General features: G+C 39.7%; 2 protein-coding genes across 5 annotated transcripts; one reads left to right on the top strand and one right to left on the bottom strand.

The window, feature by feature from the left end:
* The first annotated feature begins 990 nt into the window (after window positions 1-990).
* LOC4332822 (nuclear cap-binding protein subunit 1-like) lies at window positions 991-13,104 on the top strand. 2 transcript variants are annotated; one of them, NM_001402154.1, is made up of 19 exons: window positions 991-1,166; window positions 2,053-2,112; window positions 2,707-2,763; window positions 3,469-3,540; window positions 3,686-3,748; window positions 4,591-4,767; window positions 5,139-5,264; window positions 5,347-5,413; window positions 5,655-5,851; window positions 6,644-6,714; window positions 8,354-8,438; window positions 8,756-8,824; window positions 9,599-9,717; window positions 9,939-10,077; window positions 10,174-10,674; window positions 10,929-11,228; window positions 11,330-11,511; window positions 11,913-12,024; window positions 12,589-13,104. In NM_001402154.1, exons 1-19 carry the CDS (start codon window positions 1,080-1,082, stop codon window positions 12,706-12,708), a joined length of 2,604 nt encoding a protein of 867 aa, NP_001389083.1. In that variant the 5' UTR covers window positions 991-1,079; the 3' UTR covers window positions 12,709-13,104. The 2 variants fall into 2 exon arrangements, with proteins under 2 accessions (NP_001389083.1, NP_001404603.1); NM_001417674.1 differs by having other exon boundaries at window positions 1,005-1,166.
* A 512-nt stretch (window positions 13,105-13,616) lies between these two features.
* On the bottom strand, window positions 13,617-26,979 carry CWZF3 (Cysteine-tryptophan domain-containing zinc finger protein 3). Of its 3 annotated transcripts, NR_184574.1 has the most exons (13): window positions 26,603-26,979; window positions 25,384-25,456; window positions 25,169-25,302; window positions 24,725-25,090; window positions 23,266-24,623; window positions 22,451-22,863; window positions 20,885-22,323; window positions 20,630-20,790; window positions 18,968-19,125; window positions 16,813-16,973; window positions 14,802-15,620; window positions 14,656-14,725; window positions 13,617-13,956 (listed from the first exon to the last, which is right to left on the bottom strand). NR_184574.1 is itself a non-coding variant. In NM_001417737.1 (11 exons), exons 1-11 carry the CDS (start codon window positions 26,747-26,749, stop codon window positions 15,423-15,425), a joined length of 4,608 nt encoding a protein of 1,535 aa, NP_001404666.1. In that variant the 5' UTR covers window positions 26,750-26,979; the 3' UTR covers window positions 15,103-15,422. The 3 variants fall into 3 exon arrangements, 1 of the variants encoding a protein (NP_001404666.1); NR_184573.1 differs by having other exon boundaries at window positions 13,803-13,956; window positions 14,656-15,620; NM_001417737.1 differs by lacking the exons at window positions 13,617-13,956; window positions 14,656-14,725 and having other exon boundaries at window positions 15,103-15,620.
* Window positions 26,980-27,766: the final 787 nt, after the last annotated feature.

The raw sequence follows: 27,766 nt of genomic DNA on the forward strand, positions 1-27,766 counted from the left end.
CCATTAGCGATGTTTGGCCGTCGTTGAAAGATTTGAACATCTGCAACATGAAAAAGGCAATGAAACTTTCGATCACTAGGGTTTGGAGGAAGATGTTGGTTGCTATGGGCTTCATTGTCGCGTAGAGTGGTGACTGGTCTTCGAGTCCATGATTGGTTGCAGATGTTACGGAGATGTTAGGAGGTGTTGTGGTGAACGGGTCTATATTACGATGAGAGGCCCTGGTGGGTGCGCCTCCTTTGCTCCCAAGGGAGAATACTGGTGTCCTAAAATGAAATTAGCTCTAGGAGGGAGTTTATATAGAGATCAAAGTTATCAGCTTGACGGTTGGATCTATCTCAAATGGCTATCAAAAGTGAGTAAAATTTAGCAATTAATAAATGGGCACATACCGTCCATAAATACCCAATTTCATATAATTTATACTTCTAAAAGCTAAGTAGCTTACCATGTAGCTTTGTATCCCGCGACTCTTATACAAGGCGGTGTCCAATCTTTAGGTATAATACGATGGAGGTCCAAGAGTATCACAACCTCCATTCATTTTCTATGCCTTGCCTAACTCAATGTTTAGTGACATATCTATAACAAATTTAAGTACCATATAATTCACACATATCTATTACGTTTGAGTCCGCGTATTTAATCGATGACATCTTTTTACAAAAGTTAATCAGCTTAGCAGAGTGTATTTGATTTGTGATCATCCTTTATGTGTATCACGGAAACCTACGCTAGTGCTATATATATGTCACATACACAATTATTTTGTTTTGAGTTGGACTAGTCACACAAATTACCGTGCTTCATCAACGACACTTTAATACGCAAACTTAACACAAACCCCCTCGGCGACCGGCCGCCCACACGCATCTCCCAACTCGACTCGACCCAACGTCCCAACCCAAGCCGGTCGAGTTCGCGTTCGCGTCGCACCGCGTCACGTGACGAACCCGATATCAAAACCCCCGCCGCGCCCGCTCCCGAACCAAAACCCTCGAACCCGACGAGTATCCCGACCACCACTCTCTCTCTCTCTCTACTCTCCCTCCTCGCCGCGCCGCGCCGCCGCCGCCGCCATGAGCGCGGGCTGGAGGACGCTGCTGCTGCGGATCGGCGACAGGTGCCCGGAGTACGGGGGCTCCGCCGACCACAAGGAGCACATCGTGAGCGCCCCCCCCCCCCGTTTCCCTCCCCTCCCCGCTCGTTTTGTTCTCTCCCCCCCGGGGGGGCCTCCCGCGCCCGAACCCTAGGTTTTCGGCGTCCGGATTTGGGGGGCGTGCTTGCGTTGGTTCGTGCTTGAGTGGGCGTCGTTCCTGGTTGCCTGCGGTAGGGGGAGTGAGGCGGTAGTGGTGGAGCTGGGGAGCTCAAAACCCTAGCCACCTGTTAACAATTGCTGGGCGCTTGGGGTTTGGGTGTGTGGAGCGGAGCCGTGACGGTCTTGTCCGGATGATGGAGATGAGGAGAGTAGTAACAACAGGAAGGACAGAACGACGTGTTTTGATAATTTGTTCTGCATAATTTCTACCATTTGAATATTGGAAAATGTGTGTGTGTGTGTGTGTTTTAATGATGAAAACAGTTCAAGGTAGAGAGATCAAAATTGAACCCTGCTAAAGTACTTCACAGATGTAGTCACAAGGCAATGCACATTTGGAAGACTGTAGTCTGTAAATGCACAGCAATCTTGATGTGCTTTAAGTGTTGTTATTACACTATGTTCCAGCTTCTAGTTGAAAAGGCTCTTTTTTTAGTGAAATTGTGGCGCTATGCATGGTAGCATGGAAGGTGGTGCTGTAATGTGTTGATGCAATTCTGAACTTTTTACTCTTTTATATGCTATATGTGTTGATGGCATGTTTATTTGAGAACCAGTGCAACCAATGGACAAATATTCTAGTCAACTAATTTGACCTTGCTTACATTCATGAATCCTCTGAAGATTAGCTCAGAGCACAGCATCACCACCATCAACTCTTTTAAGTAGTATAAATTAATATTTTTATTTTATGATCCTTCTACACTTGTTTTGACCAAGCGTTTTCTTTGTAGGAAACTTGTTATGGTGTGCTTTGTCGAGAATACGAACACTCCAAAGATGCAATGTTTGAGGTCAGCACCCAATATTCTATCATGTGCCTTTTCACATAGTATTGTCTAAATTCACAATTAATTCGGTCTTTTGTTTTTATAGCAAGCTATATATTGTCTTAGTCCTATGAAGAAATATCGATGCCTAAAATTGGCATATTTCCAACTGCAGTCAGTTTCCCCTTCTAGAAAAAAAAAACTATAGTCCATTGGCTAAGCCAATCTTAGTATTCCCTACTTTCTCAAATATAAGCATTTCTAGGATTCGAATTTTGTACACAATATAAGCATTCCTGTAGTACTACTTGTCCCATCAACCTCTCATTCAAAAGTTCCCCATCTTTATCCGCAACCACCCTCCCATTCCCAACCACCCCTCATTTATTTTCAAACCTTATTCCTTAATCTCTACTAAACAACCTACAAATACTTATATTTGGAATGGAGGTAGTATTTGTAAAGAATTCTAAAGCCAAGATGTCTATTTATCTTGTCAACTTTTCTGCAGTGAAGGCAGAAAATAAAGATATCAATGGAGAGATAGTATATCTTATATTCTGCATCTTGTGAATGAATTGATATGATACTAACTGAACATACTTTTTTTTTGAGCAGTTTCTCCTCCAATGTGCAGATCAATTGCCTCACAAGATTCCTTTCTTTGGAGTATTGGTGTGCACCTACTTGAACCTTATAAAACTACATGCTATTTTATGGCCTTATAACTTGGTTATTGCTATTTGTGAGCATTTTATTTTTTTTGTCACAATATAATGATATGCTACTGTGCCCTCTTAATCCTTTGTTATCCCCAGAAGGTGAATGCACAACAAATTCAACCACTATTAGTGTAGTACTAAAAAAAATCTAGTACTCATATGCCTTTTGAATTTATGAAGCCTTTGAAGTTTTTATTTTTCGAGAACAAGCCTTGAGAAGTTAGATTAGCTCTTAAAGGTGGTTGCAAGCCACAAACACACTGCATAATTGTGAGTGCTGATTAACATGATTGATGAAACTATTGTGTGAGAGGAATCCGAAGTTGACATACGCTTTGCTTCATATTTTGTTTTGCTTGGTCCTGTTATTTCTTGAGCTGTTGCATATGACTATGCTCTGTTCTTTTAAATATAGTTTTTTTTCCTGAAGCTGTTATTGTTCATTATTCTGCCGCCTATGCGTGTTTGACTGTTCACTATGTATCCTCTATGGAACTTGGATTGTCAATTTCGTTCCAAACATTACCTATATCTTGTTTTAAGTTTATTTTTACACAATATTGGTGTAAGAACAAGACATGGCAATTTAGTTTTTATTATTTGACCTAGGCATTAAACTAAGTCCGTAAGATGGCTCTTTTTTTGTTTCTAATTTCAGATAGGTTTGATAAACTTGGAAAATGAAGATTTTTCCAAGGGTATTGTCGATACAACACATGCCAATTTACAGGTACATGTAGATGTTTTTCTTATGCCCCAGCAGTATTAGGTCTATGTAGATGTTTTTCTTTCGGTGCTGAATACTAAGTCGAAATCACATTATGGTTCTCCTTCTTAAAGATTATCTTAGGTTATAAATGATGTCTTAATTGCAGGATGCCTTGCATAATGAAAATCGTGACAGAATCAGGATATTGCTGCGATTTCTCTGTGGCCTGGTAAGTTTTGTATTTGGTTGATTTGATTTGATTTTGTTGTTGACATTATTGTGCTTGTTGCTTTCCTAATCTTAATTGGTGATGCCTGAAATGTGTCTAACTGACGTACTATCATAGTGTTATGTTTCATACAAACAACACATCTTTGCGAATAATTGAATCTGTTTGTCAACATTCCCAAGTATGCAAGGCTATTAGTTCTTGTCTTTCAACCTTACTAACTTGAGCGCTTATGAATCATGCAACAGTGCATTTGCATGACACAACATAGCAAACTCACAGGCATTTATAACTAGTGATTCATAAAATTTGCATTTGGTTAGCATAATCTTTACTTTTGGTCTGCATTCTAAAAGTTAGTGCTAGGCGCTGGGTAGCCATTCCGATTAGGCATTAGATGGTCAATCAGGCAGCTAACTATCCGTGGCGACTCTTGTGCTACTATTTTAGTGTTCATTTATCTAACTTCTCTGTCATATACTTGCTAATTGCTTTTAATTGACTAATTATGTTGGACCTAGGTGCCACCTAGGCGGTGTGCAGGCACCGACCCTGCCCGATCCTCTAGCACCTAGAGCCTTCTTGAGCCATGTTTTTAGTTCTGATTCTCCAAATTGCCACCTAGGACTGAGTTGACAAGTTATAAACTGTGAATGCTTTAGGTCTCCTCTCCAAAAGAGCAGAGTGACTTCTTTCTACACTCTTCAATTCTTCATATGTCGTGACAAACATTTTCTTTAATTGCACACTATATGGATATGATTGAGCTGTTTGTGGTGCAACATAGTTTTGTTTTTTCTTTTCTCCATTCTTTTCATAACTATTTAATGTTTGCCTTGTAGATGTGCAGCAAAGTTGTCCTGCCAAATTCTATTATTGAAACATTTGAGGCACTATTATCATCTGCTGCAACAATATTAGATGAGGAAACCGGAAATCCTTCGTGGCAACCACGTGCTGATTTCTATGTTTATTGTATCTTGGCTTCCCTTCCATGGGGTGGCTCAGAATTGTTTGAGGTAACTTGAACTGCTGTTCTTTACTGCTGATGTGAACATATGCAGTTCAGCATGACTGTATCACTGTATCTAAATTAGTTGTGCATGTGAATACTATTTCATGTACATTTCTGTTTTATCATTTTTCTTAGTTTTATTTCCTATATGAGCAGCTAGAGGGAAAGCTGAAGCGTCAACAATTTTTTGAAACATGTGAAACTATATGAAAATACAATACATTTCCACTTTAGGAGCACCCGTTGTTCAATTATTCTTTTACCTTGGGATCCATGACATGCTACCTTCGTTTTTGAAGCCATTTTGAAATTGTATACTAGAAAATTCTGCAGATAATCCAGTGGTATAATACACTAATGATATGTAACATGCAGCAAGTTCCAGATGAATTTGAGAGAGTTCTGGTTGGTATACAGTCTTATATAAGCATTAGAAGGCATTTTGATGATATTGCTTTCTCAGTCTTTGAAACAGATGAAGGCAACTCTCCCAACAAAAAGGTGAACATACACTGTTTCTCCTTATCAACTCAGACTCCACTAGTGATATCTAGATCAATGTTATTAAAGTTAGTCCTTGCAGGATTTCATCGAAGATTTATGGGAGCGTATTCAAGTTCTTTCTCGCAATGGGTGGAAGGTTAAGAGTGGTATGCGATAGTCCATATGATTTCTTAATGAACAAATGTTGTTGACCTTCAGTTGCAATTGCATATGATATGTGACAATTATACAGAGTTATATCACAATATGTTTCAAAAACCCTATATGCATCCAATAGTTACATTCAGAACACCTTTTTCTTATATTAAATTGGGCTGGTGGTATTCCAAAATCTTAGACATGCTTGTGTCTAATTGGTTTCTGCACTCTATTTTACTTCCTTGGCAGTTCCAAAACCTCACCTGTCGTTTGAAGCTCAGCTGGTAGCTGGAGTTTCTCACCGTTTCTCCCCAATTAGTTGCCCCCCACCTACTATCTCGCAATCATCTTCTGAAATAGTAAAAGGTCAAGAAAAGCATGAAGCTGATCTGAAGTATCCTCAAAGGCTTCGTAGGCTTCACATATTTCCAACAAATAAAGCTGAGGTAATGTGCAAATTTTCTTCTGTTCATGATATCAGTGCAACTTTTCATGTTTTTGATTATCACGTTTTCAAGTTTATACCACTTTGTTATACACTACAAAGTCATTTTGTTATATAACTCTTCTTTAAATAATACATTGCAATATTTCACTCTGAGTTTGCTCAATTTGTTGCCAGCTGTGTTCCTATATGCTTCATGCTGTCCCAGTATGTACAACCCAGAGTCTAAAATTAAATTTTATTTCATAAAGACGCAATTACACAGATACTGTTATTAGATAGAAGCAAATAATATCTGAACATTGGACCAATATGTTCCTTAATACCTGACTTTGTGTGAAATGGAATTAAAATAATCTGTTACTTTTAATGATTCGAATATTATTAATTAATTCCTTGTAGCTGTTCCATTTGTCAGACAAAAATAGTCACACAGGCAGACATCTCTTGTCGTATATGACTAGTCATGTGAAAATGGTATGATTAGATTTGTCCTGGAAAATATTTTTATATTATATAATGATTGAACGAACAGCTGCTAACACATTCATATAACAAGTAGCGGTCAAAGTTGAATCTTGAATACCAAGGTGATGTCAAACATGTCATATTAATTGCATGCAGTTACACCAGAAACTACTGTGCACATCAGCTTCAGTAACAGTAACAATTCCATCATTTCTTGGTTTGATTCATTTCTCATATGTACTTTTTGCAACTAATGTACTGTATCAATATGTATGACAACTGTATTCCATGTCCTTTATGTCTAACCATCTAGTTTTGGCTGCAGAACATGCAACCTGTAGATCGTTTTGTTGTTGAAGAATGCATATTGGATGTGCTACTTTTCTTCAATGGATGGTCAGTAGTTCAATTTTTCCAAGATTATCAACACCTTTATATTTTTCACAGTAGTTGAGACTGGAGGGTATCACCTACATACCTGCTAATATTTCATGGAAGGCATAGTTGACCATCAAGTCACAAGATTTGCTTGTCAGTCTTTATGCTAAACATGCACTACCATATTCTTATTGCTCTTGTGTCTTGCTTCTCTTACAAACAAAAATTGGTCATATTTAGCCCCCATACTTTTGTCTTATTGTCTATTGCTATGTTTTGCTCGGATGTAGCCAGTGAGGAGTTTTAACTTGGTTTTACCTAACAAGACTTACTCTTCTCAAAATAAGTTGTGGAGAGCCTATGCTTTAAGATTTGGAGTTTCTTCTTCTTCTTCTTTCCTTTTTGGTGCTGGCACTGTTTTGGTTCTGATCATACTTGCATTATAACACTACCTCCGTTCTCAAAATGATGTCATTTTGGACACATTGACATACTACCTCCGTCCCAAAAAACTTGACGTTCTACCGCCTAGCCGATGTCCCAAAAAACAAGTCGTTTTGGATATTTAATCAGAGAAAGTGGGGCCCATGTTTCTGTTTTTTTTTCTTCCGGTCGATGGAATCCTCGCGTAACAGCACAGAAACCTTATCCTCTCGCCGTCTCGCGTCCTGAAACCTTATCTCTTCTGTTCTCTCACCTCCTCTGTCGCTCCTCATCCTCCTCACCTCTCCTCTCCTCTGCACTACCGGCGTTGGTGACGGTGAGGCGGGCACGCTCCGAGTCGCGGCTACGGAGGTCGCGGCGCAGCCGGTACGCATCGATTCGCTGGCCGGCGTAGCGGCTGTGGAGGTCACGGCGCAGCGAACACGCGCTGAGTCGCTGGTCGTATACGGAGCCGCAGGCGCGCTGAGTCGACGGGTATCACGGCTGCGGAGGTCACGGCGCGGCCCGCACCCGCCGAGTCGCCGGTCGTCGCGGCTGCGGAGGTCACGGCATGGCGGGCACACCGAGTCGTCGCCGGTCATGGCGTGGCGGCCAGGGCCGGACGCATGTGTAGGGTGGCGGAAACGGACCTTCACTCACCGCAGGCAACTGGAGGAAGGCGAAGAGGATGCAGGCGGCATGGTGATGGGGGCTCAGCGTCGAATCAAATCCTAGGGACAATTTGGTCATTTTACCCTGATACTAATTTTGGCTGTCAACCTTAAAACGTCAACTTTTTTGGGACGGAGGAAGTAGTCTCTAATGCAAATGTTCTATCATTACTTTCTCAAACTATATATTTATAAAAAAATATTAACAATATAACTACATGAAAGAGTTTTTCATGACAAATCTACTAATATAATTTTTCATATTTTAAATCCTAATAATTTTTCATATTTTAAGTCATAATCTACTAATACAAGAAGTAGCATCTATTAATGATTTAAGATTTTGAGGTTTGATTGCACGCATTCTAGGATTTCATCTTTTCAAGTTTCAAGAACGGAGGTAGTACTATATCTTTATATATTGAGCATTCTTGCGAGAGCTTTATTGGTAGCAAAAGATATCAGCAAATTGTTTTGACACGATTTAATGTTTGCCTACTGATTAGTGAAATTTCAACTTGTTTACTGATTCTATCTTTGTTATGTTTTTCTTTGAAAGACAGTCGCAAAGAATGTGCATTTTATCTGGTCAGCTTACCTGTGCCTTTCCGTTATGAATACCTGATGGCTGAGACCATATTTTCACAGGTACTTTTTAATCTTCAGTGTTTGATTTTTGATTTTAGTTGATTTAGTAGTGTAGTTTGTATAGAGAACTTCACTATGAAAAACAACCCTTCATGCAACGCATTCTAACCAGCTTCAATGTGACATAGTTTTGGTTTAAAAACCCAAAAAATCTTGGACTAAGTTATATTCCACTCTATGCAAACTGGCTCAAATCAGTATATGCGCATAGCTAGGATACTACCTGCTAACGGTATTTATGCATGTTGCACATTAACTAGTCAAGAAAAGCATATGTTTTTGTGTGTTTAATCATGTATTATATTGATATTTTGCAGCTACTGTTATTGCCGAATCCCCCTTTCAGGCCAATTTACTATACCTTGGTTATTATCGACCTTTGCAAGGTACTATTTTCATGCTTTTGATCTTGTGAGCTAACACTGTTTGTTGTGACTGCGTTACTGTGTGATACCAATATATTGTTGAGACTAATATGCCCCCCTTAGCAATATGTTGTCTAGATCATGGCTGTTTTGATGGTTTACTCAACTTGCCAAACTTCTATGCCACAAGTGTGGCTTGCCACAGTTTTTGTGGTGCCAAAAAAGCTAGCTACACTTGTGGCAAATTTTGGCTTGCAAGTGAGTCTGACTTGTGGGGCATAAGAATAGTGAAGTGTGGCACACCATAACTTTGGCTTGCAACCAAACGCTTGCCTCAAAAAGTCAAACTTCCCTAACTTGAGTTGACAGTTTGGCAATGAATCAAACACCACCTATTGTTTCATTTTGGTAAACAACCAGCTTCTGTGAAAAAATGTTAGTAGCATTGTGTTGTACATCTCTGAACTATATTCAAGAACAGCTGTTGATACAAAAATGTAGCATATTGGCCTAATGTAAGATTGTTTTGGTGAGCTGAGGTTATCAGAAAAAAACAATCAGTTCTCTGTACTGTTGCAAAGCTAATTCGACCTATATTGATCTTTCATGAACTTCTGGATACGGGGAACGCATGCTGCCGTTTTTTTTTTAACTTCTGGGTATTCAATTAAAAGCATTCTTTGGGTATTCAATTATGCTTTTAATGCATAAGTACAACGCCCAAAGAATAATTCAGCTTCTGGCACTTTTAGTATTCTTTGGGATGATACACTGAGTTAATTGTCTAAATTCCAGGCATTGCCAGGTGCATTTCCTTCAGTTGTGGTAGGAGCAGTACATGCTCTTTTTGACAGAATTAGCAACATGGATATGGAGTGCCGCACCCGACTTATCCTATGGTTTTCACATCACTTGTAAGTTGATTGTTCTACTGTTTACTGTCTGACCTGCTATACATATTTTTTCTGTTGTTTACTATCTATACGTCTTTTTCTTGGGAATTTCTTGTGGACCATTACATGAGATATTCCAAAACCTTTAAAAAAATCGTCGCCTTCTTTCTCATATCACCCTCAAGACAAACTTCAAGTCTTATTGCTGCCAAATTGTGATCGATATTGTTCTGCTTTGGCAGGTCAAATTTTCAGTTCATTTGGCCTTGGCAGGAGTGGGCTTACGTCAAGGACCTTCCAAAATGGGCTCCACAGCGTGTTTTTGTCCAAGAAGTATTAGAAAGGGAAATTCGCTTGTCCTACTTTGACAAAATTAAGCAGGTTAGTGATATGCAAGGAAGCATATTCCTTCTCACTGTTTCTACTGATGGACCAACAGTCATTTGAATTGGATCTTGTCTCTTATTTCTTTCCCAGAGCATAGAGGATGCTGTTGAATTGGAAGAACTGTTACCCCCAAAAGCTGGGCCTAACTTCAGATATCATAGTGATGAAGGCAAAGAAAGCACTGATGGCCACAGACTCTCCAAGGAACTTGTTGCCATGGTTAGAGGAAGGAAGACACAAGGTGATATTATTTCATGGGTAGACGAAAAAATAATTCCTGTAAATGGTGCCAAATTTGCACTTGATGTAGTTAGCCAGACACTTCTGGACATTGGCTCAAAAAGTTTCACCCATCTTATCACTGTTTTGGAGAGATATGGTCAAATAATATCAAAGCTGTGCCCGAATGAAGAAATGCAGTTATTGTTGATGGATGAAGTCAGTGCTTATTGGAAGAACAGTACCCAGATGATTGCCATAGCTATTGATAGGATGATGGGTTATCGCCTACTTTCCAATCTGGCTATAGTCAAATGGGTTTTTTCTCCTGCTAATGTTGATCAATTTCATGTTTCAGATCGTCCATGGGAGGTACATCCTTTATCCTCATCGAATAACCAAACCTATTCTGCATTTAAAACAAACCTATACTGCTTGTGAGTGATGGCGCACTGTAGGAGCTTTCTGCTTTCAGTGCTTTGTGCATGCATGTTTAGTTACTTTTATTGAATGGTGAAATACTCAAGCCATCTAGAACTGCCAAGACAATCCTTCATTAATTTTCTGTATTATAATATAGCTCAATATTTTAATTAAATCTTTCTGATCTACATTCCCTTATGCAGATTCTTAGAAATGCTGTTAGTAAAACATACAATCGGATTTTTGACCTCCGGAAAGAAATTCAGACACTCAGGAAAGGTCTTCAAGCTGCTAAAGAGGCCAGTGAAAAGGCCGCCAGAGAGTTGGAGGAGGCTAAATCTATTATTGAGATTGTAGATGGCCAACCTGTGCCATCTGAAAATCCAGGAAGGCTAAGACGACTTCAAGCGCGTGCTGACAAAGCGAAAGAAGGAGAAGTAACCACTGAAGAATCTTTAGAAGCAAAGGAGGCCCTCCTTGCTCGAGGGCTTGAAGAAAGCAAGGTGCTCCGTTGCTTTTATTATCACCTTAATTTTGTACTGTTGCTTGGTACTTTGCCCCATAATAATAGAGTTGAGCATCCTTTCTTCATGTGGTTTTGCAGGAATTGCTTAGGTTACTATTCAAGAGCTTTGTTGAAGTGCTAACTGAACGTTTGCCACCTATTTCTGCTGATGGAGATGTTCCTAATTTACGTGCTGGAGACCCGAATGTAAATTCTTCAGCCCGTGACCCTGAAGCAACAACCATGGAAATAGACAATGAAAATGGAGGAGATAACGATAGGTCAGTTTATTATTTTGTTTGCAATGCTATTACTAGGATAACTACTTTTACAGGATGGACAACTATTTTTCATGGGCGGTTCATTCTGAAACGAGCTTTTTGTGGAAAGCTTGCATGAACTCTAGTAGACTAGGATTTTGTATTAGTCCTGCATATATCTATAAGAGTAATTTACTCTTAAAATGTAGAAAAAAAATTCAGTAGAGATTGCTAGATACCAGTCAAGACAAACAGGTTCTTGGATGGATTAATATCAGCTGACCATGATTTAATTGCAGTATTCACCTATGTCTTGAAGTGCCAGGAACCCATATTTACTGTTCAGTATAAATATGTTCGTGCCTGCATTAGGGGCTTGGCTGTCATTATTCGGCTGCTAACTTGTCTTCATGCTTTAGCAGTCAGCTGAATGGTCAAAACAAGAAAATCAGTCACAATGTTGGAGAGCTTGAGCAATGGTGTCTCTGCACATTGGGCTATCTCAAGTCGTTTTCTCGTCAATATGCTACTGAGGTGAGGACCTGTGGGGAGTTAGAGTTATCATGCTGTAATATGGATACCTGTTAGATCAAATTCCTTTTTATAAATGATTAGGCCAAACTGGATTTCTCCAGTGTAGTTAAACTATCTGTCTGACAATTTCTGTATACTCTCTTTGATTCCAAATGTAAATCATTTTATACTTGTGCACCGTAGTTAAGAAAAAAGCTCAAATGATTCTGTTACCCTTAATTTACACTGTTCTGGAAAAAAGAATAGTCATTTATTTGTGAGAGGTGTAGTAGTATTTATTTTTTTCAAGGGCAAACATGAAAGAAAAGAAACAAATGGCCTAGAAGTTCCAAACAGCTTACAGTCAGGAGAAAGTTGAGAAGCCTAATGTGTTAGCATTTGAAATATCCAGGCTACGGTGTACTAGAGCCAAATATCACAGGCTGCATGTTAAAATTGTTTTATTATTACAAAAGAACTCAAGGTCTTAGTAAATGACTGATTTTTCTGCAGTACGTTTTAAGTAGTTTTCTTTTCCATGGCCTCCATAGCTTCTACTAATTGGATATTACACATATTTTGCAGATCTGGTCCCATATTGCCATGTTGGATCAGGAGATTTTCGTTGGGAATATTCACCCTCTTATCCGGAAAGCTGCTTTCTCCGGTTTGTGCAGACCTACCAGTGAAGGGTCTCACCTTTGATTTTGACCCTTCCAGTGAGTTGGAGTTTACCTGTATTATACGCGACAAATTTTTCATCATGCTTCACTAACTGGACATGCCCAAAAGTACTCTGATGTGTACTCAGGAACTCCATCGATTCTCCTGTAATCCTGGCCCCGAGGAACACCCTTGGTGGAAAGCACTGTAACGACTTTAGGTGATTAAATTATCAGTTAGGTTTATTTGAATTGTAGTGGACTAATTTTCTTGGGTGAGTAATTGCTATGGTCTAGCTTTCTTAATTCCCTCTGCCTGTGTTAGGACAACGCCGTGTTTATTGATAAGCTGATCTGAAGCCGTCATTACTTTACATGTTGAGCTGTCGCATTGGTGGGTTTGTTACTTGGTCCAAATTCCAATGGAACTTGCTTGCAACACTGGTCCTTGCAACGTCTTCTGAGCTTCTACTGAGCATGCACTGTCAAAGCTGTTTTTTTACCTGCCATGGAGTCTGGAGCTGCCATAACGAAAATCTTGGTAATGCTATGCTTTGTACACTAGCGACTATTTTATCTCTGGGTTAGGGTAGATCGGAAAAAGGATCACGAGCTAGGTCCAAGAGGGGTCTCTTCACGCTTTCCTGTCTTTAATTTGTTGTTTCTATGCAATTGCAAAGAATCATTACGGAGTAAAACGGAAGATTCTGTGCCACAAACAAAACAGCATAGCTACTACAACTGGAATGGGACGTTTACCAACTGAAGCCGAACTATACTTCTTGTTTATCCCTAGGATGCAACGGAATATTTATTCACTAATCAGGTGGATGAAAATTAAGGCGCTTGATTTGAAAAATGACAGATGAATCATCCAGCGAAAAATGGACGGTTTTTTTAGGGTGCCGAAGTCACCAATTAGTGTGTTAAACAAGGGCAACAAAACGAATGTTTCGGATAATGATTATACTCATTTGATCGGGCACATAATTAGTGCGTAAAATATTTACGCGGCAAAGCGTACTCAGCCTAATCCTTACATATCATAATCCATAAACTATGTTTAGGAGCTGACAAAAATTGCAAGCAAATAATATCTACAGGTTTATGGCTTTGTTTTGCAGAGAAACACGTGGAAAAAATCTCTTTGGTTTCGGGTAAATGACAATGCGCAGGTGCTGGTTCTGTTTACTGTAATGAACAAACAGGTTAATCTCTACTGTACATGAGATTTACAGGGTTATAGAATTCATTGCCCACCATGCTTCCAAACCGTTCCATTTCGTAAGACCTGGAAACAAACAATCCATAATCAGCAGGAGATTTCGTATAAGTACAAAAACTTCACCATTTTAATGCATTTATTCAACACAGTGAATTTCAGAAGCTATGCGCATGTAAGGGGCAATTCATGACTACTCCCTCTGTCTCAAAATATAAGAATCTGTGTCCAGATAAGACATCCTAATACTATGATTCTGGACAAGACTCAATTCTAGAATCTTATATTTTGGGGGAGGGAGTAATTAATAGGTGGAGTATCACCATTTTCCAGTATGCTCAATAGGGTTTCACACTTCGTGGCAAATGCGAAGCAGGACAAATCAATCAAGTATAAGGTTGGCTAAAGCTTGTTAGAGGATTTCTGTTATGAGCCAAGTTCAATCTTAACCTGTACTAAGAAAACTGTACTAGGGGGAGGCTTCCAAGAGGTAGGTCTACATAAGTGCAATTCAGCACCAATTAATGAGCATAGATACCTTTTTATATTATTTTATCTGCAGGCATATGTTGCTCACAAATAAGTGGAAATTCAGGCAGCATCTCCAAACAGGGAAAATAGTTAGCTTTCAAATAACGGGTCAGTCTACGATAGTTTTGTGGGCAATTATAAGGTCGGAATGAAATGAAAAATATATGCTTTGCTTAAAGCAGGAGACATGAACTGATGATGATAATATTGTAATTGCTAATTCAAAAATACCAATACCTGCTTGAGGAGACGGAGAATACTTATCTTGGTTAGCACAGCTCATTTCTCTCATCCCCCCTGCTCAAGACTGTACCAAATGTCATGGAAAGACGAGAAGGACTAACCATTTAGCCTTCAGAATTTTATACTCAGGTGGAACTTACCAATTACCAATTACAAAATTGTTCTTGAGTGCTGGCACATCATCAGTGCCCCACAGTAACACCAATAAAAGGTATTATGCTGCTTCGAAGTTAGTATAAGTAAGCGTCAGTCAAAGATTCACCTAATCTATAGAACCATGGCAGGGGAATGCTTGATATGGAGCCCATATGTTCCCGATAAAACACATTTGCCTACCTACAGCAGAATGGTTGCCAGAGTTCAAACCATCACGCATGAAAATCCGGTTCTACCTCAGCTGGATCCGTTCACACAGTAATTGCGTACCAACTGCCAAGAAGATGCTCTAAACTGTACAATATGCTTCCAAAAGGAACAGGTTAATCGAAGATGCTCCAAACTGTACCCAAAAAAAAAAAAAAACACTGAATGCCTCCAAAACGTATAAGATTAATCCGAAGTGGTGATCCTATTTGTATGAAAAAGCGCTGGATGCCTCTAAATGTACATAAACCAGGCAAGCCGGTCCCAGTTCCTATGGAGCTCACGCAGACTTAGTAGACCCATCTCTTTTGCACCGTGTAAATATGCTGAGGTAACTGCAGCCAGGCATTCCAACAATAGCTATTCATGGGGTGCCATTTCATGCAATTCTGAACATATCAGGTGTTGATTAACTCCATAGAAAGCCGGACAAGTCTCAGTAGCTCATTGACATTGTTGAAGTTAAAATCTAAAACTGTTCTTACTGAAGCAAGACCATCGTCCACAGTTTTTCCCCTTTCCTGACTGCTAGCAGCAGAAGCAATAGCAACCTGTGATTTCCGAGTTGCATCGAATGCACAATTGACATCATTTGTCTAAAGATCAGAAAAAACAAACATAAGTTAGATTCCGAATATCATTATTCGATGGCAAAGCACTGAAGTTTCATTATGCTAACTCATTAATTACTACAATCACAGTCAGTTATTGATGATGATAAATAAATATTCAATTCAATTAAAAATTGGTTCCATGCTATCTGCTTCCTGTGGACCAATGTGGAAGCATATTTGCCAAGCACAGGATGGTGTCCAAAACAGGGACAACAATGTTTAGGTACCAGTACCACTCTCGATTGTTTTTTAAGTTGCATATTCACTTTATGTACATCTGACCCAATTATCACCAAACCAAAAGTAATTTTGGTAGACATTTGACCAAACTATCATTTACATTTTCTATGGTCAAAGTGTAAACAACTCCTGTCATCAAAGCGGATGCTGTTCATATTACTGTATTAAATTGCAATATTTATGGTATTCATGGTTTCGCTACTAACCAAAATTACGGATGTAAGTGGCTAACCCGTGAACCCGCTTATAGGTCAAAATAAGCGAGTTCGCGGCTTATTTTGATCTATAAGTGGATTCGCGGGTAGCCACTTACACCTTACCCAAAATGTTAATGAGTTAAATGCCATTTTGACCATTGATAATGTAATTTCAATTTAGCTATTGAGAACTGCCTGATTTTAGGCCCTGTTTGGCAATGCAGTGACTTTTCAAAAGCACTCATTATCTATATTTTTTTATTAAAATATTAGTTGATTTTTTTAGCTTTAACAGCAAAGCCTTACTGGAATCACTAAAGATTTCCCTCACTAAATAGATTCCAAAGCACAGGATAGCAGTAGCACCATAGCACAAATAACCACTACTGCCTGTACTAATTGAGCTAAAGAAAATGTTACTGCATCAAACTCCTACTAATTCATTTCCAATTTGAAGGGTATAGTCGTTAATATACATTGTTCAAATCCCCAAAAGAGATTATGTATTAAATTGCAATTGGTTCTGCCTGTACGAAACAAGCCTCCACAGCACAGAGACATAAACCATAGACTAGAAACAGTTCACAATGGAACAGCTTGCATATCCATATCTATAAACATGTTTTCATGAAGGGACAGATGAAGGAACCTAGTAATAAAAAGATTGTACCAGGCTAAAGGTAAATAGCTTGATTGAAAGTAACAATTAATTGGGACATGTGCAATAAGGTACTTACATAGGCAAGTAACCTCAATAAGTGTGCTTGGTTACGAACGGCCAGTGGCAAATGGTTGCCAGCCACTTGGGGTGAGTTTCCACCCTTGGTTGAAAGGGCCTTTGACAATCCATGGCTATTTAAATTATCGATATCTGAGGCAGACGATGATGGAGATTCACCTATATAAAGATAAGAAATAATATACACATAAAGCTCCATACACTGCCATAAAATACTTAATACAAATAAAATTTTCAGAGTATACTATGAAGTCTGAGAATTGATAACAATGCAATAGTATAGAAAACAAAATTGGTAGAAACCAGATTACATCATGAAAAAAAAACTAAGTACCTATCAATTTTCAAATGGTTAGATTGCAGAATGCACCAAGCATAATTTGATTACTCCCTCCAGTTCTATATTAAGGTGGTGTTTGAATCTCCTTAAGATGAAGATGAAGATGAAGATTAAGTTTTTTACGCAAAACGAGATGGTATTAACGTGTGATTAATTGAGTTTTAATTATTTCAAACTTATTTTAGAACAAATTTCATATAGAAAGTTTTCGTACGAAACACACCGTTTAGCAGTTTGAAAAGCGTGCCACTTTAATCCAAAACTTCATCCAAGTTTTGTTGGACATTCGAACACGGCCTAACTGGCGTTATGGGTTAATGCTGTTTGGATGGCAAAAACTGACGTTTTAGCTTTCTCCACAACTCTCTCCCTTTTATTTCTCCAGAATACCCCTCATGCATGCATGCAAACAGTAAATGCTGTTGCTTCGTCTCCATCCAGCGGAAAAGGCTATATGGGTATTTAATAAGGGTATAACAGGAAATATGGTGACTAATTAATAAGTCATTGGTATTTGCAATGCTGTCCAAAATGTCAGTTAATATAGAATTGGAGGGAGTACAGTTTATAGTGACCAGATAGCCATATCAGCAAAATGGATTTACCAAGAATCGTATAAACCAAATTAGATATTCGGTAATGCCAGGTCAATATAATCCATATATCCACATGCAGGCATGCGGCACTCTCTAGGCCAACAAATCCATTACTAGTATATGCCTGTAACTGTATTTTTTGTATAATTTGGTTTATCTAGTAAACCATTTGTAGTTACATAATACAAAACTATGATTACTATGATTACATAAATACAAGTTGCATAGCCATTTGTGATGTGATGAAGGAAGGATGCAAACTGTTGGAGAAAACTGTCGTGCACTTCTTTGGTAAAGATCGATGGAACATGAGAAAGCGGTTAAGGGGGTAATGTGGTCGTTGGTTTGTTTGGAAGGTCTTTTTCGCTTTGAAAGGCTTTGGAGTCTTTGTGCTCTTTTAGTTTTATGTAAGGTGCTTGAGCCTCTGTGCTCCTTTTGTTTGTAAACTTGTGTAAGAACTGAGCTTGTTCACTCGGAATTTCTGTGGCTGTATACACCCCTGTTGGTGTAGAAGCCGGGTTTTATAAATTCCCATTATCTAAAAAAAATAGCTGAGCCCTGTGCCTGGACTTCCAAAATTCTACCCATTCTTGATGCACAACATAGGAAAACGACGAACAATTTGGTCCCACAACTTACATTCAAATCTTACTTTAGTCTGTGAGCTTTTAAAATAGTCAATTTCGTCCATCAACTTATACATTTGGATCAAATGGTCCTTTTACTGATGTGGCGTACAAGTAGCACTGACTTGGGATTTAGATGACTCAGAATGCCATGAGAAGACAAAATATACCATTCCCTTACATATCACACACACAATCAATGTTCTCTTTCAACAAAGAATGCAATTCATTATTCTCTATGAATACCAAATCCAGTCCCTACATGTTTGGATGCACACAGACCTCGCATAAACAAGTCAAGAAGCAGCAAGCGGTTATTTTCATCTTAATCATTTAGTGTAAGGCAACTGAATTGATGGTCAAAATTGGTCCTTTTGATGAGCTAAGTGAGAAAGTTGGGGACCAAATTGCTCATCATCCTAAATAAATAAATTGGTAATACTCGAACTCCAGTGAGTGACACAGTGCGGAACAAAGGATAGTAGAAGCAGCCTCCAACTCCCAGAAAAGCTCAGCAGGAATAAAAAGGATTCAAATATTTCAAATTAAAGTTTACAAGCTAGAACAAACATTTTTTTAGACATCAATTACCTGGAGCTATCTGTACAACCGACTGTAGTTCTTGTCGATCCTTGCTTGCACTAGGGTGTTTGTAATACGCTGCTTTGAGGTAAGCCACTTCTACACATTTATATGCTAAAGCGGCAGAAGCCATTTTATTGCATCGTTCATAGGCATGAGCACAAAAGCTGGACAGTCAAATAAAAAAAAAAGCATTTTAGTATACTGCATTTAAAAAGCTTAGTTCATATAGTTTCAAAGTTAGACATAGCTAACCATACGTGAAGAAAACTCTGATCAATTTAATATGGATGAGTATTCACTACGTGATTAGATGCAACCATCCAATTCGTCATCATTCAGTGTAGTTTAATTAAAACAGCCAGATTTATCTTCAATTTGTTTGAAAAAAAGTCCACTTTACTACCTCAAACTATTTTCACAGTCCAACCTACCCTCTAAACATTATTTAGGCTCACTTAATCCCTTAGTTTATTTGTGCAGACATATGTTTGCACCCTAACCTGGTACTAGGTGGTATTGCCAGTGTCGAGTAGTTTTTACCGGTAAACCTAGCCACGCCACACATATGTGCTGAGGTGGAGTATAAGGGTCATGGCAGGCGCCAGGCGGAGCAAAGGTAGGATAGATCATGACATTCATGCTTCGCGTGGCTTTCTGATTTCTGCTTCCAGATAGTTGCATTTGCTCACGTGGCGAGGCTGTGGTCAAGGTTCCTGCCCACCGTCAACCGTCTCCAATTCTCCATCCTAGCGATCGCAGCCACTACCGCATCCTTAGTAACTAATAATCCATTGCAGCAACATCAGATACAGAAGATGGATGTTAAATCCAGTTTTAAAGAATAGTCAGATCAGATGGATGTTGCTGCGTAACAGAATTTTGGTTGCCATAGCTGCACCAGCGCTGTGCGATGCAGCCGATGCTGTGGGCCTGTTACTGTGACATCATCCATCCTACACTTTTCGGCATGCTGCCAACTGTCCCTCTAAATTACAGGTGACCACAACCACGACGAAGTCCAAGTGAGAAACCAACAGGCAACAGCTCATTGAAGAAGACGCAGTTGCTGCCCTTCAAGCTTCAACCACAGCAAGGACATAGCCAGGCTGCGTCTGGCGCACAAGACGTGACTTGACTGATCAAAACCACTCCACGCTGGCAATACCACCTAACAAAACTGGGTTAGGGTGCTAAGTGGGCTGGTATTAATAGATTAGGGGGTTAAGTGAGCCTACAATGAGGGCACACTATGGTGTATGGCGGGAGCTTCTAACCTCCAAGAGCTGTTGGCCAAGGCAATACTTGTGCCCTAGGAGGGGGCGAATGTGGGTGGGTCTTTTTTGTGTTTTCAGCGGGTGTGATGGCGTGTTTTTGTTTTGTAAGTCCGACCTTTTATTCCTTGCTTAATGAAATGATACACAGATCTCCTGCGTGTTTGGGAAAAAAAAGTGAGCCTACAATATGTTTAGGGGGTGAAGTGGACTTATGAAATAGTTTGAGGTAGTAAAGTGGACTTTTTCGTATTTTTAAATACCTAGACTGTTTTCATCCCTTGGTGAATCGTGGTGTGTCTTTCTTTTGTACCTATGACAACTTTATATAAACTTTTGCTGAAACGAAGTATATAAACTTTATAGACTTATTCAATGGACATCACAGGTAGCTCACCTGCAGAGTTTTGCAGTTTCAGAATACATCTTCATTGACTGAGCAACATCGCCTGATCTCGAATTGTCCAGATTAGGAGTTTCCCAAAGAGATGCAACATGCAGAAACTTCAAAGCCGCTTCAAAGTACAGGCCCATACTTTCAAGTTCAAGTCCTTTTTCCTGCAGGGAAAATTGTCATTAGATACTTCCAAGCAAAATTGACAGCACAATTATGCTGCCTGAGACAACATTTAACACAATTGGTGTCACCAACCTTCAAATGATTAGCCTTGTGTTTTAGATCCCGAGCTTCCTTGAGTGCAAATGCAATCATATTACCATCCCTCCTAATTGGACTCGCAGAATCTCCATTTTCAACATTGGACCTTAATTGTGTGTGGTTTTTTGAAGCACCTGGTTTTACTCTAGTGGTGTGAACCTCTGATTTGCCTTCTTTCATATGAGAATGATTATCTTGACCAATAGACTTTTGCATATCTTGATTATCAATACTAGGACGTAATTTCTCTTTTCTGGATGACATCTCTATCTGCTTATTTCCCTCTGAAATCAAGTTACTGGATCCATTTCTACCTTGGCGTGAAGGAGCACTATTTTTACTTTTATGTCCAGTGGAATCAGCTGTAGCCCTCGGGTTAAAACAATCCTGCTGATCAGGTTGTAGTGTAGGGCCATGCATATCCAAGATCTTTTTATCACCAGGGTACAATTGATTATCTACTCTCCCCATACCGGAGTTATTTGTAGAACCACGCAGAATGGCTTCACCCACAGCTTGCTGCCCAGTATGTAGTAAACCAACTTCGTGGGTTGGATATTTCATTGGGGTATGCAAGATGCTTGAATCAGCATTCAATTCTCCATCTTTTCCAGTTTTCCTGGCCTTAGAAATCTTATCAGTGTTTGAATTTTTCAGTGGTGATGAAGATACTGATTCAACGGGAGAGCCCTTTGCTTCTCGAGAATTTTTGTTTCTCCGAGAGCTTGAGACCTTTGAAGAGCTTGAAGTTGCAACCGTAGAAGACTGAAGACAGGCAACATCCCTCCTAGTGGGTTCCGCCAAGTTCAAGACCTGTCTGGGAGGTTGATTATCCCATAGTTCTGATGGACCTTCTTTACAAGTAACAAATTTGTTGTCAGCAACTAGCTCATTATCTTGACGCCTTCCAGCAGAAGAAAATAATGCATTTGCATCCTGAACTTCTTCAGGCCTAGCTTCGGACTTCTTTATCTTTGATAATCTCTCGTTCAAATTCTCATTATCGCCCCCTTTGCTTGTGTGGTCCATTGAACTGAGCCGGTTATCCTCCCATTCCTTCACTGTCTTCTTTTTGCCAGACAAATCTAATGTTTCTATGCCTGCACGATGTTCTTTCATCTTCTCATGAAAGGCCACATCATCATCATTAATTCTCTTTGTTTTTTCCAAAATATCAAACCTTGAAGCTTTTTCCTTGCGTAAAGAAAACTCATCTTGTTCACATGAGTCCTTTGACATTTTTGCTTTTGCAGATAAAGCTTTGGTTTCATCACGAACTTTGTTGCCAGCTAAATCGTATTCATTTTTCCAATCTTTGTTAAAGTAATGTCGATCCTCTTTTTTTGTCTTCTTAGATGTTTTGTGCTCATCTCGATCAATTCCTCTCCTGTTTTTTGATTTTGAATGCTTCTTCGATTTTTCTGTAAGATCTCCTGTATTTAAATAGGAATTATATGTCAGTAAACAATTTAAATAACTAAACACAGTATTTACTGAAAAATATCAGAAGATAATACATATCAGCTAAATATAAGCAATAAACATGAAAGAGAGCAGAACCTCCATCTGAGTGGCTACTGCGACTCTTGTGCTTAGACTTATGCCTTTCAGAAGCTGATTTGCTCTGTGGCACCAGATCATGTGTGCTTACAGGATCTCTGTCATTAGTATAATGTTCACTATCAACAACTTCTCTATTTTTTGCAGGGGCTTGTTGATTGCTCGTGAGAGTCATTTTTGCAGGGGCTTGTTGATCATGCTCGTAACAGTTTTCGTCTTTCAGAGCATTTTTCCTTTTCCTACTCTGTCCCAGTTGTCCACTTATATTGTAGGTGCTAGATGCTGCTACACTTGCATGCGCAGTGTGAGGGCCACCTGAAGAAACACCAGCGGCAGGGATTTGAGTGACATAAAGTGCATTTAGAGCATTTGTTGTTTCATCCTCACTAATGTCGCATTTGTTCATCCCAGGTCTGCAAAGACAAATTTGGATTGTATTTTTCAGTAATGGAATTTTTTCTTCCCCAATTGTCAGACCACTCAGAGAAAGAAAACTGCATGACCCTTGAATTAGAGTGCTACCTCAATGTTGAATTTGCACAGCTTATGGACCACTTAAAAATACTTTTTTTTTTGTTTAAGGCGGGGTGGATGGGTGTTCGGGGGGAGATATCAGAATCTAGTCAAATTACCTGTCTAATCAGAAATCGTTTAAGGTGTACAAAGAAATTCCAGATCAAATAACTATATTTAACAACGTTTAACCATGTACTAAGGACAACTTAACATATGTAAGGTGCCAATTGAAGCAAGCATGTATGGTGAGGCATAACACTGGATAAATGCAATTCTAATCAAACTGAACTAGAACTTACAGCCAGTCAAGCATGCTGCATATCCACTTTTTTGGAAGCATGGAAGTGTTTGTCCCGTAGGGGAGGAGACGCCATTTATGACACATGTCACAGCATACCCAATTATCCTCTATCAAAACAGGTGCAGGAAGAGAAGCTGCATTTGCAGGTCCAGGTATAATCCCGCCATTTGACGGCATATGCAACTGCTGTTCCTCTGAACCTGGAAATGTGCCATGCTTTACACTGGAAGGGATCTCCTTTTTTGCTGGCCCAGTTATATGAAGTTCCTTCTCATTATCACTGTTCATCATCTTCTCTTTCCGTTGACCCTGAACACTTACACTCTCCAATGAAGCCCCTTCCTTGTTTCCTATAGATCTCTTAGGCAGATTTTCACTAAGGTCTTTATGAGATTTTTCTTTCGATTTATTTTCAAAATGATTAGACTTCAAATGAGAATCAGTTGCCCCATCATTAACTAGTACAGAAGAATGGGTAAAATTACCATCCTCTAAGAAACTAGATGGTGCTACAAAATTAGCTTTGTGTTCCTTCTGCATTCGTTTGACCTCCGTTCTAGAGTTATCTTCCACAGTTCTCTCACTGGCAAAGGTTTCTTTACCATGAATTGTCTTCAAATCATCTGATGACCCAGCACCCCAGTCCTTGTCCACATTGCCTTCAAAATCATCCATGGCAGGCTCAAATGTTCTCATAGGTTTTACTTTGCTTTCTTTCTTCCTATCATACGGAGAAAATTTGTGACTACTTATATTCATGTCTTCTGAAGTCCTGTCCACTTTACTCGCCTTAAGTTTTACTTTCCCCCGTGGTGCTAAACAACCATTTCCTGAACTGTCAAAACTACTGTTTTCTTCTATATGCTTTGTTACTTCTGTTTTGACTGCTTCGCTTTTAACTGTTCCCAGGTCATTGCAGCCCATCTGTTGTTTCGGTCGAGCATCTTTAGTTGATTCTTCTGTGAATTGACTTACACCTTTTAACTCTGTGGTTGGGGCGCCAGAAGAACAGGTTATATCATGTGTGTCTGATAAAATCACTCGGCTGCCAGGTATTTCTACATTAGCCTCCTTGCCCAATATTGCACTAGTATTATTTGCATCTTTTCTAGTCTTTGTATCTATGGACTTCTTTTTCTTGCCATCAGGCTTCATTTTCTTAGCCACATGGGCTTTGACATGCCCAGACGAAAGAGAAAGTTCTGAATGGCCATCAACTGCTCTAGGTACATTTTTTAAGTCCAGATTAGTTTCCCATTTGTTAACCAATGGGGTGACCTTATTCGTCAATTTCAGAATGTTTCCATGCAGAGGTGACAGCAAGAATCCTCCAGGAACTGAAAAGTACGTCATGATCTGATTGATCATGCAGATAAAAATATAAGCTATTATAACCATTGTTTGACTATGCTTAATGACATAGAAGTGATAATTCAGTGGTTATAAAGCATTTATACCTGCAGGATGGTCCGAGGAGATTCATATGGCACATTACTACACACTGGAGATTGACCCTCATGACCATCAGGACTTCCTTCCATGGATGAAGAAGAAGAAATATCAAGGCCCAGGCCACTGTAGATAGATGCATTCTTTCTTGCCAAAGTATTAGTGGAACCAACTTTGATCCGAACTTTGAGTGTCTTCTGGTCACTACCATTAAATGAGCTGTCCAAGGAATCAGAACAAGCAACAGAGTCCTTCTCACCGTTTGTGCTTGAGCATATTTCTCTTTTACATAAATCACCAGATGACGGTGCAGTGGAACCATTATTTCGGGAGATAGATTCATTTGCCACAGTTGAAGGGTATTGACCCATGCTCTGCATTTGTAATCATGACACATGAACATACGCCAGAATATACATTGGTTAACAGCACAAGGAAAACTAATAAAGCACCTCAGCAGATTGTTGATAAGGTGATCTTGAAGTGCCAACGTTTGCAACCTTGGGTGGGCTTCTGCTTTGAGGCAAAGGTGGAGGTGAGCGCTGGTATGTGGGCAAAAACGAACCATATCCACCGTATTTTGATCCTGTCAAAAAGTTTTTCCCACTTAATATGACTGAAATGCAATGAACAAAAGCGACAAGTACAGCAACTACTAGCTCTTTACCTAGGTTATCTGCGGATACTCCTCCTTCAAAGTCTTTCTGAAAATGTCCAAGAACATGTTGAATCTTTTCATCCTGAGAAAAAAAAAACATGGAAAGCAATTAATGAGGACCAGAGATAAATGCTTTGATCACAGAAACGGACATATCACACACAAGCAAACATAAAGGTTTCTGGGTTTCCTCAAAATAAATGCTCTCAGTTCGTTTTTACTTGTAATTTACGACATCAACACAGTCTCCAATTCATATGTTTTATCATTGCCTTCTCCAACCATACATTTATTAAAAGAAATTTGAAATATAACAATATGAAAGCACCATTCGTTACAAATCTAGTAATAACATTTTTACATTTCAAATCTTAGTATGTTTGCAAATTAGGGTTTATGTTTTCAAGATTTCATTGCACGCATTCCATAACGGCATCTATTTGTGAATGGAGGGAGTAACTGGTCTCGGAGGCAATAACTGCAGCAATCACCTAAAAACACTAAAAAGACCATGTGTGTGTGTGTGTGTGTGTGCCTGCCTTTAACAGAATTTCAACATCTTTTAGTTAGGGTGTCCAAGCAAACCAAACACCCTTTTGACCATAAGTCAGAACTTTGGATACCAGATGGGGTCAATCAACAAGAAATGAATGCCCCAAAAATGGATAACAATTCTTATAAGTCGGTAAAGACTTGCGCATTTAATTAAAAGGGAATTATTACAATTTAATGTTTATTAATGGGTCGTTTAGTCAGTTGGCTTTTACCGCACACCAAAAGTGGATTAGTAGTAAACTCAACACATCACAGATAACCGAAACAACGAGGCAAGCTAGCATCGCTTCACTTGTGAGGACAGCGCAATGAAAGAAGCTTGGACTAAATTGATCATTGCGCTTACACGAATCACCTAAACGAGCAGAGTTCACCATTCATCCTCCAAATAATTCGAATGGAACGAAGGCGCTTCCTCACCCTACCGAGACAAAGACGAAACTGAGATGTTGATGGTAACCACTTAATTTAACTAAACCAACATCCTGCCTACCAATCAACGAACTGCGAAATCGTGCAAAAGCTGCCGCGCATCTCCTCCCAAAACCATACCGATCCAGCAGTCCCCCGCGCTGAACGGCGCCGAAATCAACACATTCATTCGTTCATTCATTCATTTCCGCGAGGCCACGCGAGAGAGAGGGAGGCAACAAGGATGGGTGGGGGCGCTCACGATGTAGGAGAAGGCGACTTCGGGATCGAGGCAGAGCGCGCCGCCGCCGCCGTCGTCGTCGGGGAAGGCCTCCCCCTCCTCCAGCTCGACGTCGCCGTGGCCCATCACACGGAACCCCTCCTCCTGCCGCCCCCGCACCGACAGCATCCGCCGCCGCCGCCGCCGCCACCCAGCTCCAAATCGCCCGCTCCCTCGCTAGGGTTTGAAGGGGATCACGCGATTCGGCGGCTCCCCGTCGACGCTGGCTGTGGCCGCCCCGCCCCCCTCCTCCGGCTTCGACCTCGCCGCAGATATTTTTTACCGCGGGGCCCCTCCGATTATCTCTATTTCTGTTTCTATCCCTCTCCCTCCTGTCTCTCTCTCAGGCTCAGCTTAGCTAGAGCTACTCCTAGTACTAGGCTACTACTACTAGCTGTGTATGTGCGTGTTGCGTTTGGTTGGTTGGATGGTTGGTTGGTTGGGTTGGGTTGGGTGGCGGCGCGTGACCGGGTCGTTTCGTTTCCTTGTGTGGCCGCCGACTTGGGGCCCATCACCTGACACCTGCGGGTCGGTTTGGTTTGAGATATGCGGACCCATCGTTTATTTACGGAAAAAAAAGTAATTTATGATTAATATATATATATATATATGTATATATATATATATATATATATTATTAGCGATTAAAAGACTTAAAAATAAAATTTGATAAAGAAAACTTCAAATCAGCTTTAAATTTAATGTTGAAAATTCAAATTTTATCTAAGGGTGTGTTTAATTTTTTTGGTGTAAAGTTTTTGAAATACACGGACACACATTTGAAGTATTAAACGTGCACTAATAACAAAAGAAATTACATATTCCACATGTAAATTACGAGACGAATTTATTAAGCCTAATTAATCTTTCATTAGCAAATGTTTACTTATAACATCACATTGTCAAATCATGGCGTAGTTAGGTTCAAGAGATTCGTCTCGTAATTTACATGCAAACTGTGTAATTGTTTTTTTTATATATTTAGTATCATATGTATGTGTCCAAATATTTGATGTGATATTTTTATTCAAAATTTTTTGATCTAAACCCGGCCTGATAAGCATAAACGAAAAAAGATGTGACCCGTTATGCGATGCGTTTCGGTTCCGACACGGGAGCGGGCAGGCCGGGGGTCACGCCAACGGT

Source organism: Oryza sativa, chromosome 3 (assembly GCF_034140825.1).
Source record: "Oryza sativa Japonica Group chromosome 3, ASM3414082v1".
Lineage (NCBI taxonomy): Eukaryota > Viridiplantae > Streptophyta > Magnoliopsida > Poales > Poaceae > Oryza > Oryza sativa.